The 14,048-nt window shown below is 44.2% G+C and overlaps 1 protein-coding gene across 1 annotated transcript in view; it reads left to right on the forward strand.

Moving 5' to 3' along the window:
* Positions 1 to 349: 349 nt before the first annotated feature.
* The window catches only part of pabir2 (PABIR family member 2), a gene marked incomplete at its 5' end in the record, with an annotated part of 113,111 nt that continues 99,412 nt past the window's right edge, over positions 350 to 14,048 (forward strand). Inside the window, one exon of the mRNA XM_078536097.1 lies at positions 350 to 406. Within this exon, the coding sequence (XP_078392223.1) occupies positions 350 to 406 (57 nt within the window). The remainder of the gene's footprint in view (positions 407 to 14,048) is intronic.

Genomic DNA, 14,048 nt, shown 5'->3' on the forward strand with positions numbered 1-14,048 from the left:
TTACCCTGGATTTCTGGATTCCTAGTCCAGTGACAGTGCCACCAGACCAAATGGCAGGTGTGGAGCTGTTGCACTGGGACAGCTACAGACACTTCTGTGGGTGAGATTCTGACACATCTGGGAAGAAGTCAGGATGCTGTGCTCTAGCTCAGACCCTTTGTTGAGTGCACCTTTGAAATTGCTTAGCCCTACATACCTAAAAACAGACAGTGCTGCATTCCTCAGCGATGACATTTCTTAGTTTGATCACAAAAATTCACCCAAACAATATAATTTAAAATCATGTGAAAATTCTAGATTTGTAATAGACTTTGCATTTGTTAATTTTTACCTTTGTTTTGTTTTGAAGATTGTTCCCTCATCACCAGTTCGTATCCCCAGCAGCAGACTGCATCAGATCAAACAGGTAATGCAGATGCATGCTTCCTGTTGTAGTTAAAACTGAGAGATCAGATGGAAATTTCAGTACAGAGCATAAGTGTTCAATCATATGTTGCTACTTCTGATCTGAGTGTATGGGAATGTTCCTTGTATATCACAGTATTTGTTTGCTGGGAGGTTTGTCAGCAGTAACCTACTTATTAATGCACTCTGCTTTGTAAGAGACACCCACAATGTTAACTTAATTTACAGACTGAAATGAAAATGTGTATCTGCGTACAGTGCAAGCTGTTGGGTGTATATAAGTTATAACACACCGAAGTAATTTGCCTGATTTTATTTACATATTTTTGTTTTGTATGGATGCACTGACCTGTAATAAATCTTATCATTCTTCTGGGACATAATAGCCTTGTGGCCTTAACTGAAGTCAGGGCAATATCATACTTCGATTCTTTAACAGATCCCTGTAAATAGCCGATTGTTAGTCAATCAGCACTTGTTATTTAATCTACACAGTGGATATGGACTCGAGAAAGTAGTTTCAGAAATTCATTCCACATAGCCACCTGGTGAACAGACACTACAACCACATTGTGACCATTTTGTCTGTGTAAAACCCAATAGATAATGTTGACACAGAAATATACAATTGGAAATGTTGATCAAAAAGTACAACCAAAAATCCTCAGCAGGAAGTAAGGTTTGTGGATAGGATGTGCAAGATTTTTCTCTGATTTTTGTGTATATATTAATGATTTGGACTTAAATGTAGTGGACATGATCAAGAAGTTTGCAGATGACACAAAAATTGGCCGTGTGGTTGATATTGAGGAGGATAGCTGTAGACTGCAGGTAGATATCAATGGACTGGTCAGGTGGGCAGAAAAGAGGCAAATGGAATTCAACCCAGAGAAGTGTGAGGTGATGCTTCTGGAAAGGTCAAACAAGGCAAAGGATTACACAATAGATGTGAGGATACTGAGCGGTGTAGAGGGAGTGGGGAACCTTGGAGTGAATGTCCACAGATCCCTGAAGGCTGCAGGACAGGTTGATAAGGTGGTTAAGAAGGGATATAGAATCCTTTCATTTATTAACTGAGGTATAGAATATAAGAGCCTGGAGGTTATGCTGGAACTATATTAAACATTAGTTAGGCCGCAACTTGACTACTGTGTGCAATTCTGGTCACTTCATTACAGAAAGGATGTAATTGCATTAGAGAGGGTACAGAGGGGATTTATGAGGATGTTGTCAGGACTGGAAAATTGCAGCTATGAGGAAAGATTGGATAGACTAGGGTTGTTCCCCTTCACACAGAGGAGGCTGAGGGGAGATTTGATTAAGGTTCCAGGGTTGTGAGGGGCCTGGATAGAGTGGATGGGAAAGGCCTATTTACTTTAGCAGAGAGGTCAGTGACTAAGGGGAATAGATTTAAAGTGATTGGTAGAAAAAAATTTTTCACCCAGAGGGTGATAGGAGTCTGGAACTCTGCCTGAAATAGTAGTAGAGGCAGAAATCTTTGACTTATTTAAATGGTGTCTGGATATACACCCTGTGTGCAGTTCTGGTCTCCTTACCTAAGAAAGGACATACTTGTCTTAGAGGGAGTGCAGCGAAAGTTCACCAGACTGATTCCTGGGATGGCAGGATTGTTGTATGAGGGGAGATTGGGTTGACAAAGCCTGTATTTACTGGAGTTTAGAAGAATGAGAGGGGATCTCATTGAAATGTATAAAATTCTGACAGGGATGGACAGACTGGATGCAGGGATGATGTTTCCTCGGGCTGGGGGTCTAGAACAAGGGGTCACAGTCTCAGGATATGGGGTGGGCCATTTAGCACTGAGATGAGGAGAAACTTCTTCACTCAGAGGATGGTGAACCTGTGGAATTCTCTACCACAGAGGGCTCTAAGGCCAAGTCACTGAATATATTTAAGAAGGAACTAGATAGGTTTCTGGACTCTAAAGGTGTCAAGGGTATGGGGAGAGAGCAGGAGTATGGCTTTGAGATGGATGATCAGCTGTGATCATGCTGAATGGCAGAGCTGGCTCAAAGAGCCAAATGACCTACTCCTGCTCCTGTTTTCTATGTTTCTATGATGAATGAGGGCGGACCTCACCTGTAACAGTCATAGTCATAGTCATAGAGGTCTACAGCACAGAAAAAGGCCCTTCAGCCCATTGAGTCTGCACCGGTAAAACTAACTATTTTAATCCCATTTTCCAGCACTAGGCCCATAGCCTTGTATGCCATAGTATCGCAAGTGCACATCCAGATGCTACTTAAATGTTATGAGGGTTTCTGCCTCTACCGCCCTTTCAGACAGTTCCAGATTCCCACTACCCTCTGGGTGAAAAAATTCTTCCTCACATCCCCTCTAAACGTCCTGCCCCTTACCTTAAATCTATGCCCCCTGGTTGTTGACCCCTTCACCAAGGGGAAAAGTTCCTTACTGTCTACCCTATCTATGACCCTCATAATTTTATACACCTCAATCATGTCCCCCCTCAATCTCCTCTGTTCCAAGGAAAATAACCCCAGTCTATCCAATCTCTCCTCATAACTAGGCAACATCCTGGTAAATCTCCTCTGCACTCTCTCTAGTGCAATCACATCCTTCCCATAATGCAGATTCCAGACTGCACGCAATACTCTTGCTGTTGCCTAACCAGCATTTGAGACAGTTCCAGCATAACCTCCCCCTGCTCTTATATTCTATGCCTCGGCTAATAAAGGCAGGTATCCCATATGCCTTCTTAACCACCTTATCTTAGGTTCCGCTACCTTAAGGGACTGGTGGACATGCACACCAAGGTCCCTCTGACCCTTGGTACTTCCCAGGGTCCTACCATTCATCGTGTATTCCTGTGCCTTGTTTGTCCTGCCCAAGTGCATCACCTCTCACTTTTCCGGATTAAATTCCATTTGCCACTGATCAGCCCATCTGACCAGCCCGTCAATATCCTCCTGTAATCTAAGGCTATCCTCCTCACTATTTACCACCCCACCAATTTTTGTGTCGTCCGCGAACTTACTGTTCAACCCTCCTACATTCAAGTCTAAATCGTTTATTTATACCACAAACAGCAAGGGACCCAACACCGATCCCTGTGGAACCCCATTGGACACAGGCATCCAGTCACAAAAACACCCCTTGACCATCACCCTTTGCTTCCTGCCACTCAGCCAATTCTGGATCCAGTTTGCCAAATTGCCTTGGATTGCATGGGCTCTTACCTTCATTATCAGTCTCCCATGCAGGACCTTATCAAAAGCCTTGCTGAAGTCCAAGTAGACTACGTCAAATGCATTGCCCTCATCTACTCACCTGGTCACCTGTCCTAACCTATTCATTGAGCTCATTGATGTGGATTCCTGATTATTGTTGAAGCTGAGCACAATTTACAATATATACTGCAGCAAACTTGGCCATATCATGGACCAGTGGATTGCAGCTGATCGCATTCTGGAAAAGGCACTGCCTGCATTTCTGTACACCACGCACTTTTCCTCAGCAGCTATTCCCCACACCTGTTTAAATTCCTTTTACAACGGCATATTAACGTCTCTTTTAATGCTATCATTGGATCTTGCAACTGACACCAGCTTTTAATTGCCCTGAAACTGAAACCTTGTCCTGTGTGTTTGCATCTGTGAAGAGTAAAAGATAGTACAGTGCCCCTCAGTGTAAAGATGGTACAGTGCCCACAGCATGTAAGGATGGTACAGTGCCTGTACAGTGGGAGCTGATGGCATGGTGGTATTGACACATACAGAGACCGGGGGTAATGTTCTGGTGACCCGGGTTCGAATGCCACCATGGCAGATCAAAGAACAAGGAACAAAGGAAAGTACAGCACAGGAACAGGCCCTTCGGCCCTCCAAGCCTGCGCCAATCATATAGCCTGTCAAACTAAAACATTTTGCACTTCCGGGCTCCGTATCCCTCTATTCCCATCCTATTCTTGTATTTGTCAAGCTGCCTCTTAAACACCACTATCGTACCTGCTTCCACTACCTCCTCTGGCAGCGAATTCCAGAAACTCACTACCCTCTGCGTAAAAAACTTGCCCCGCACATCTCCTCTATAGTTTTCTCCTCTCACCTTAAATCTATGTCCCCTAGTAATTGACTCTTCCACCCTGGGAAAAAGCTTCTGACTATCTACTCTGTCCATGCCACTCATAATTTTGTAAACTTCTATCAAGTCGCCCCTCAATCTCCGTCGCTCTAGTGAGAACAATCCGAGTTTCTCCAACCTCTCCTCATAGCTAATAACCTCCAGACCAGGCAGCATCCTGGTAAACCTCCTCTGCACCCTCTCCATATCCTGGTAATGTGGCGACCAGAATTGCACGCAATATTCCAAGTGTGGCCTAACCAAGGTTCTATACAGCTGCAGCATGACTTCCCAGCTTTTATACTCAATACCCCTGCCAATGAAGCCAAGTATGCCATATGCCTTCCTGACTACCTTATCCACCTGCGTTGCCACTTTCAATGACCTGTGGACCTGTACACCCAGATCCCTCTGCCTGTCGATGCACTTAAGGGTTCTGCCATTTACTGTGTAATTCCTGCCTGTATTAGACCTTCCAAAATGCATTACCTCGCATTTGTCCGGATTAAACTCCATCTGCCATTTCTCCACCCAAGTCTCCAACCGATCTATATCCCGTTGTATCCTTTGACAATCCTCTTCACTATCTGCAACTCCTCCAACCTTAGTGTCGTCTGCAAACTTGCTAATTAGCCCAGTTACATTTTCCTCCAAATCATTTATGTATACCACAAACAGCAAAGGTCCCAGCACTGATCCTTGCGGAACTCCACTAGTCACAGCTCTCCATTCAGAAAAGCACCCTTCCACTGCTACACTCTGTCTTCTATGACCAAGCCAATTCTGTATCCATCCTGCCAGTTCACCTCTGATCCTGTGCGACTTTACCTTTTGTACCAGTCTGCCATGAGGGACCTTGTCAAAGGCCTTACTGAAATCCATGTATATAACATCCACTGCCCTTCCATCGTTGATTATCTTTGTCACTTCCTCGAAAAACTCGATCAAGTTAGTGAGACACGACCTCTCCTTCACAAAACCATGCTGCCTCTCACTGATACGCCCATTTGCTTCCAAATGGTAGTAAATCCGGTCAAGAAGAATCTTCTCCAATAATTTCCCTACCACTGACGTAAGGCTCACCGGTCTGTAATTTCCTGGATTATCCCTGCTACCCTCCTTAAACAATGGAACAACATTGGCCATTCTTCAGTCCTCTGGGACCTCACCCGTGCCAGTGAGGATACAAAGATTTCTGTCAAGGCCCCAGCAATCTCCTCCCTTGCCTCCCTCAGTACTCTGGGGTAGATCCCATCTGGCCCTGGGGACTTATTCACCTTAATATTCTTCAAGACGCCTAACACCTCTTTTTTGATCTCAACATGATCCAGGCTATCTACACACTCTTCCCTACACAAACAACCGCTAAGTCCTTCTCTTTGGTGAATACTGATGAGAAGTACTCATTCAGTATCTCTCCCATTTCTTCTGGCTCCACACACCGATTCCCACCTCTGTCCCTGAGTAGGCCTACCCTTTCCCTGGCTACCCTCTTGCTTTTTACATATGTATAAAAGGCCTTGGGATCTCCTGGTTGCCAGTGACTTTTCATGACCCCTTTTAGTCAAATTTGAACTCAATAAAAATCTTGAAATAAAAGTCTAATGATGACAATGAAACCATTGTTGATTGTCGTAAAAACCCATCTGGTTCACTAATGTCCTGACCTGGTCTGGCCTACATGTGACTCCAGACCCATAGCAATGTGGTTGACTCTTAAATCCCCCCTGAAATGGCCTAGGAAGCTGCTCAGTTCTCAAGGGCAATTACAGATGGGCAATAAATGCTGGCCTAGCCATGAATGAATTTCAAAAAGTGTACATATGAAATAGGAGCAGAAGTAGATCATTCAGCCCGTTGAGCCTGCTCCGCCATTCAATAAGATCAGTTGTATTACTAATTCCACATTCCCATCTACCCCTGGTAACCTTTGACTCCCTTGCCTAACAATGATCTATTTACTAAGTCTTAAAAATATTCAACGACCCCCACCTCCACCGCCTTCTGAGGCGGAGTTCGAAAGTCGCACAATCCTCAGAGAAAATAAATTTCTCCTCATCTCTGTCCTAAGAGGGTGACCCCTAGTTCTGGACTCATCCACAAGAGGAAACACTATTTCCGCATCCACCTTGTCAAGTCCATTCAGGATCTTATATACTTCAATCAAGTCACCCCTCACTCTTCTAAACTCCAGTGGAAACAAGCCCAGTCTGTCCAACCTTTTCTCATAAGACAACCCACTCATTCCAGGTATCAATCTAGTAAACCTCCGTTGAACTGCCTCCAATGCATTTGCATCCTTCCTTAAATAAGGAGACCAAAACTGTACACAGTATTCGAGATATGGCCTCACCAATGCCCTGTACTTTTATGTTCAATTCCTCTCATAATGGAGGATAGCACCCCATTAGCTGCCTTAATTACTTGTTGTAGCTGTAGACTAACTTTTTGTGACTCATGCATGGGAACACCTAGATACCTCTGTACCTTGGAATTCTGCAGTCGTTCTCCATTTAATATCCTGCTTTTCTTTATTCTTGCCAAAGTGAAGAACTTTGCATTTTCCCACATTGTACTCCATTTGCCAGATTTTTTGCCTGCTCACTAAACCTATCTATATTTGTCTGCAATCTCCTTATGCCCTCTTCACAACATTATTTCCTACCTGCCTTTGTGTCATCTGCAACTTTAGCTACCATTTCTTCACACACCCCCCTCCCCCATCTAAGTCATTGATGTAAATCGCAAAAAGTTGAGGCCCCAGCATAGACCCCTTCGGGACCCCTCTAAATCCATCTTACCAATCAGTAAATGACCCATTTATGCATACTCTCTGTTTTCTCCCAGCCAGCTAATCTTCTATCCGTGCTAATATGTTACCCCCTACACCGTGAGTTTTTATTTTCCACAATAACCTTTGATGTGGCACCTTATCGAATGCCTTCTGGAAATCCAAGTACAGTACATCTACAGGCTCCCCTTTATCCACGGCGCAAGTTACTTCTTCAAAGAACTCCAATAAATTGGTTAAACAAGATTTCCTTCCACAAAACCATGCTGACTCTTCCCAATTACCTTGAGTTTTTCTAAGTGCCCTGCTATAACCTCCTTAACTATCAATTCTAGCACCTTTCCCATGACAGATGTTAAGCTAACTGGTCTATAGTTTCCTGTTTTCTGCCTCCCTCCCTACTTGAATAGAGGGGTTATATTTGCTACTTTCCAGTCTGATGGAACCTATCCAGAATCTAGTGATTTTTGGAAAATTAACATCAATGTGCCTATGACCTTATTAGCCACCACTTTTAAGATTCTAGGATGTAATCCATCAGGACCCGGAGACTTGTCAGCCCACAGCTCCAACAGTTTGCTCAGTAAGGCTTCCCAAGTGATTGTAATTTCACCAAGTTTCCCTCTCCCTTCCACCTCTTGATTTAGGGCGATTACTGGAATGTTTCTTGCAACCTCTGTCATGAAGACAGAAGCAAAATATTTGTTAATTTCATCTGTCATTTCCTTATTACCTACTATTAACCCCTCACTCTCACAGTGCCTGCACAGTATAAGGATAATACAGTGCCTGCACAGTGTAAGGATGATACAGTGCCTGCACAGTATAAGGATAATACAGTGCCTGCACAGTGTAAGGATAATACAGTGCCTGCACAGTATAAGGATAATACAGTGCCTGCACAGTATAAGGATAATACAGTGCCTGCACAGTGTAAGGATAATACAGTGCCTGCACAGTATAAGGATAATACAGTGCCTGCACAGTGTAAGGATAATACAGTGCCTGCACAGTATAAGGATAATACAGTGCCTGCACAGTATAAGGATGATACAGTGCCTGCACAGTATAAGGATGATACAGTGCCTGCACAGTATAAGGATGATACAGTGCCTGCACAGTGTAAGGATGATACAGTGCCTGCACAGTGTAAGGATGATACAGTGCCTGCACAGTATAAGGATAATACAGTGCCTGCACAGTATAAGGATAATACAGTGCCTGCACAGTGTAAGGATAATACAGTGCCTGTACAGTATAAGGATAATACAGTGCCTGCACAGTGTAAGGATAATACAGTGCCTGCACAGTGTAAGGATAATACAGTGCTTGCACAGTGTAAGGATAATACAGTGCTTGCACAGTGTAAGGATAATACAGTGCCTGCACAGTATAAGGATAATACAGTGCCTGCACAGTATAAGGATAATACAGTGCCTGCACAGTGTAAGGATAATACAGTGCCTGCACAGTGTAAGGATAATACCGTGCCTGCACAGTGTAAGGATAATACAGTGCCTGCACAGTGTAAGGATAATACAGTGCCTGCACAGTGTAAGGATAATACAGTGCCTGCACAGTGTAAGGATAATACAGTGCTTGCACAGTATAAGGATAATACAGTGCCTGCACAGTGTAAGGATAATACAGTGCCTGCACAGTATAAGGATAATACAGTGCCTGCACAGTGTAAGGATAATACAGTGCCTGCACAGTGTAAGGATAATACAGTGCCTGCACAGTGTAAGGATAATACAGTGCCTGCACAGTGTAAGGATAATACAGTGCCTGCACAGTGTAAGGATAATACAGTGCCTGCACAGTGTAAGGATAATACAATGCCTGCACAGTATAAGGATAATACAGTGCCTGCACAGTGTAAGGATAATACAGTGCCTGCACAGTGTAAGGATAATACAGTGCCTGCACAGTGTAAGGATAATACAGTGCTTGCACAGTATAAGGATAATACAGTGCCTGCACAGTGTAAGGATAATACAGTGCCTGCACAGTGTAAGGATAATACAGTGCCTGCACAGTGTAAGGATAATACAGTGCCTGCACAGTGTAAGGATAATACAGTGCCTGCACAGTGTAAGGATAATACAGTGCCTGCACAGTATAAGGATAATACAGTGCCTGCACAGTGTAAGGATAATACAGTGCTTGCACAGTGTAAGGATAATACAGTGCCTGCACAGTATAAGGATAATACAGTGCCTGCACACTATAAGGATAATACAGTGCCTGCACAGTATAAGGATAATACAGTGCCTGCACAGTGTAAGGATAATACAGTGCCTGCACAGTGTAAGGATAATACAGTGCCTGCACAGTGTAAGGATAATACAGTGCCTGCACAGTGTAAGGATAATACAGTGCCTGCACAGTATAAGGATAATACAGTGCCTGCACAGTGTAAGGATAATACAGTGCCTGCACAGTGTAAGGATAATACAGTGCCTGCACAGTGTAAGGATAATACAGTGCTTGCACAGTGTAAGGATAATACAGTGCCTGCACAGTGTAAGGATAATACAGTGCCTGCACAGTGTAAGGATAATACAGTGCCTGCACAGTGTAAGGATAATACAGTGCCTGCACAGTGTAAGGATAATACAGTGCCTGCACAGTGTAAGGATAATACAGTGCCTGCACAGTGTAAGGATAATACAGTGCCTGCACAGTGTAAGGATAATACAGTGCCTGCACAGTGTAAGGATAATACAGTGCCTGCACAGTGTAAGGATAATACAGTGCCTGCACAGTGTAAGGATAATACAGTGCCTGCACAGTGTAAGGATAATACAGTGCCTGCACAGTGTAAGGATAATACAGTGCCTGCACAGTGTAAGGATAATACAGTGCCTGCACAGTGTAAGGATAATACAGTGCCTGCACAGTGTAAGGATAATACAGTGCCTGCACAGTATAAGGATAATACAGTGCCTGCACAGTATAAGGATAATACAGTGCCTGCACAGTGTAAGGATAATACAGTGCCTGCACAGTGTAAGGATAATACAGTGCCTGCACAGTGTAAGGATAATACAGTGCCTGCACAGTATAAGGATAATACAGTGCTTGCACAGTGTAAGGATAATACAGTGCCTGCACAGTGTAAGGATAATACAGTGCTTGCACAGTATAAGGATAATACAGTGCCTGCACAGTATAAGGATGATACAGTGCCTGCACAGTATAAGGATGATACAGTGCCTGCACAGTGTAAGGATGATACAGTGCCTGCACAGTGTAAGGATGATACAGTGCCTGCACAGTATAAGGATAATACAGTGCCTGCACAGTGTAAGGATAATACAGTGCCTGCACAGTGTAAGGATAATACAGTGCCTGTACAGTATAAGGATAATACAGTGCCTGCACAGTGTAAGGATAATACAGTGCCTGCACAGTGTAAGGATAATACAGTGCTTGCACAGTGTAAGGATAATACAGTGCTTGCACAGTGTAAGGATAATACAGTGCCTGCACAGTATAAGGATAATACAGTGCCTGCACAGTGTAAGGATAATACAGTGCCTGCACAGTGTAAGGATAATACCGTGCCTGCACAGTGTAAGGATAATACAGTGTCTGCACAGTATAAGGATAATACAGTGCCTGCACAGTGTAAGGATAATACAGTGCCTGCACAGTGTAAGGATAATACAGTGCCTGCACAGTATAAGGATAATACAGTGCCTGCACAGGGTAAGGATAATACAGTGCCTGCACAGGGTAAGGATAATACAGTGCCTGCACAGTGTAAGGATAATACAGTGCCTGCACAGTGTAAGGATAATACAGTGCCTGCACAGTGTAAGGATAATACAGTGCCTGCACAGTGTAAGGATAATACAGTGCCTGCACAGTGTAAGGATAATACAGTGCCTGCACAGTGTAAGGATAATACAGTGCCTGCACAGTGTAAGGATAATACAGTGCCTGCACAGTATAAGGATAATACAGTGCCTGCACAGTGTAAGGATAATACAGTGCCTGCACAGTGTAAGGATAATACAGTGCCTGCACAGTGTAAGGATAATACAGTGCCTGCACAGTGTAAGGATAATACAGTGCCTGCACAGTGTAAGGATAATACAGTGCCTGCACAGTGTAAGGATAATACAGTGCCTGCACAGTGTAAGGATAATACAGTGCCTGCACAGTGTAAGGATAATACAGTGCCTGCACAGTGTAAGGATAATACAGTGCCTGCACAGTGTAAGGATAATACAGTGCCTGCACAGTATAAGGATAATACAGTGCCTGCACACTATAAGGATAATACAGTGCCTGCACAGTATAAGGATAATACAGTGCCTGCACAGTATAAGGATAATACAGTGCCTGCACAGTGTAAGGATAATACAGTGCCTGCACAGTGTAAGGATAATACAGTGCCTGCACAGTGTAAGGATAATACAGTGCCTGCACAGTGTAAGGATAATACAGTGCCTGCACAGTGTAAGGATAATACAGTGCCTGCACAGTGTAAGGATAATACAGTGCCTGCACAGTGTAAGGATAATACAGTGCCTGCACAGTATAAGGATAATACAGTGCTTGCACAGTGTAAGGATAATACAGTGCCTGCACAGTGTAAGGATAATACAGTGCTTGCACAGTGTAAGGATAATACAGTGCCTGCACAGTGTAAGGATAATACAGTGCCTGCACAGTGTAAGGATAATACAGTGCCTGCACAGTATAAGGATAATACAGTGCCTGCACAGTGTAAGGATAATACAGTGCCTGCACAGTGTAAGGATAATACAGTGCCTGCACAGTGTAAGGATAATACAGTGCCTGCACAGTGTAAGGATAATACAGTGCCTGCACAGTGTAAGGATAATACAGTGCCTGCACAGTGTAAGGATAATACAGTGCCTGCACAGTGTAAGGATAATACAGTGCCTGCACAGTGTAAGGATAATACAGTGCCTGCACAGTGTAAGGATAATACAGTGCCTGCACAGTGTAAGGATAATACAGTGCCTGCACAGTGTAAGGATAATACAGTGCCTGCACAGTGTAAGGATAATACAGTGCCTGCACAGTGTAAGGATAATACAGTGCCTGCACAGTGTAAGGATAATACAGTGCCTGCACAGTGTAAGGATGGTACAGTTGTTATGATCCCAGCTGATGTTACTACTGGACAAGTCAGGTCCCAGGGTGGAACCTGGCTTGATAGATTCTAATTTTTATTTTTTGTTTAGAAATGTGGAGGGCGGCTACTGAACAGAGTCACAGGAGTCAATTGATAAGCTTTAAACAAAAGAATATAACTTATATTAAACAAGAAATGGTGAACTATATGACAATATTCCTTCACCCACAACTGTACCTTTACAGATATATACAGATTCATAAGGATAACACAAGTTACAAAATCTATCTTATACTTGAATGTTCACTGTAAGTATACAGTCCATGTAAAACAATAGGTGACCTGTGGTCAGACACACCACACTCTGAAACCAAGTGACAGATGCCACCCCAAACAGATGCTATGGATCCCTCATCAACTGCCGCCGGACGCTTGTCACACATGAGCCAAGCAGTCTCACTGAACTCCATCTTTCACACAAGGGTTTCCACTCTCGAAGAATTCCCTTTGGAATCTTCTCCCAAACAATGCTTTCTCTCGGATGCCTTGCACAAGGGTCCACCTCCAGGGATTCAGTCTCTTCTTCTAATGTTCCTCTCCCCTGAATCGCCACGTGCGTTCAAGCTTCGCCTTCCATGCACTCTCTCAGATACTCAGCCATGTCAACAGAACACCACTGCTTCACAGGTCCACAGTAAGGAGTCACCCACCTAGGCTATCTCCTAGGTTCTTCTGGCTTCTCGCAAGCCCACTTTGCCTTGACTCTCCTCCCTGCAGCTTTCTCTTTAATTTGGAGCCTTTTCCTCTGTTCCTTATTTTAACTTCACTGAACAGGATCTGTTCTACATTCCTTGTCCTTGTTCCTTGACTTAGCTGTCGTCTTGGGACCTTTTCCTGTCCCGACTCCCTGGTTTTGGGACTTTTCTTCTGTTCTTCTGGGAAATCTGCTCTCTGCAGTTCCCGTCCTGTCTCCTCTGTGTCACTCTGGAGAATGCCTCTTCTTTTCTGGGTCACCCGATGATTTTTACTGTCATTCATTTATGCTTTTGTTTGTTCTCCTGCGCAGGTGCAGGGCTCCCTTTAATTCTTTAAAAGAAAAGGAAAAGTACAAACTGCGCAGGGCCGGTTCCCGGCCTGAAGATGAGAATATGCCCCAATTGCACATGTGCGGCCGTTCTCCAGTCAGCACTATGTGCAGAAGCTGAAGACCACAAAAAGGAATGAACTGCACACGTGCAGCCTTTCTGTGCCCAGAGCATGTGCAGAGACTGCGAAAGCCTTCTGGAACTTGTATTTCCCAGTGTCTGAGACCTGATCTCCATTTTTAAAGGTAGGTTTTCCTTCTGGGGTTGTAACGCAGCACGCACATTGTGAGGATGGTACGGTGCCTCTCTCTGTGAGGATGGTACAGTGCCTCTCTCTGTGAGGATGGTACGGTGCCTCTCTCTGTGAGGATGGTACAGTGCCTCTCTCTGTGAGGATGGTACGGTGCCTCTCTCTGTGAGGATGGTACGGTGCCTCTCTCTGTGAGGATGGTACGGTGCCTCTCTCTGTGAGGATGGTACGGTGCCTCTCTCTGTGAGGATGGTACGGTGCCTCTCTCTGTGAGGATGGTACGGTGCCTCTCTCTGTGAG

This window comes from Cetorhinus maximus, unplaced genomic scaffold, assembly GCF_964194155.1.
Source record: "Cetorhinus maximus unplaced genomic scaffold, sCetMax3.hap1.1 HAP1_SCAFFOLD_896, whole genome shotgun sequence".
Lineage (NCBI taxonomy): Eukaryota > Metazoa > Chordata > Chondrichthyes > Lamniformes > Cetorhinidae > Cetorhinus > Cetorhinus maximus.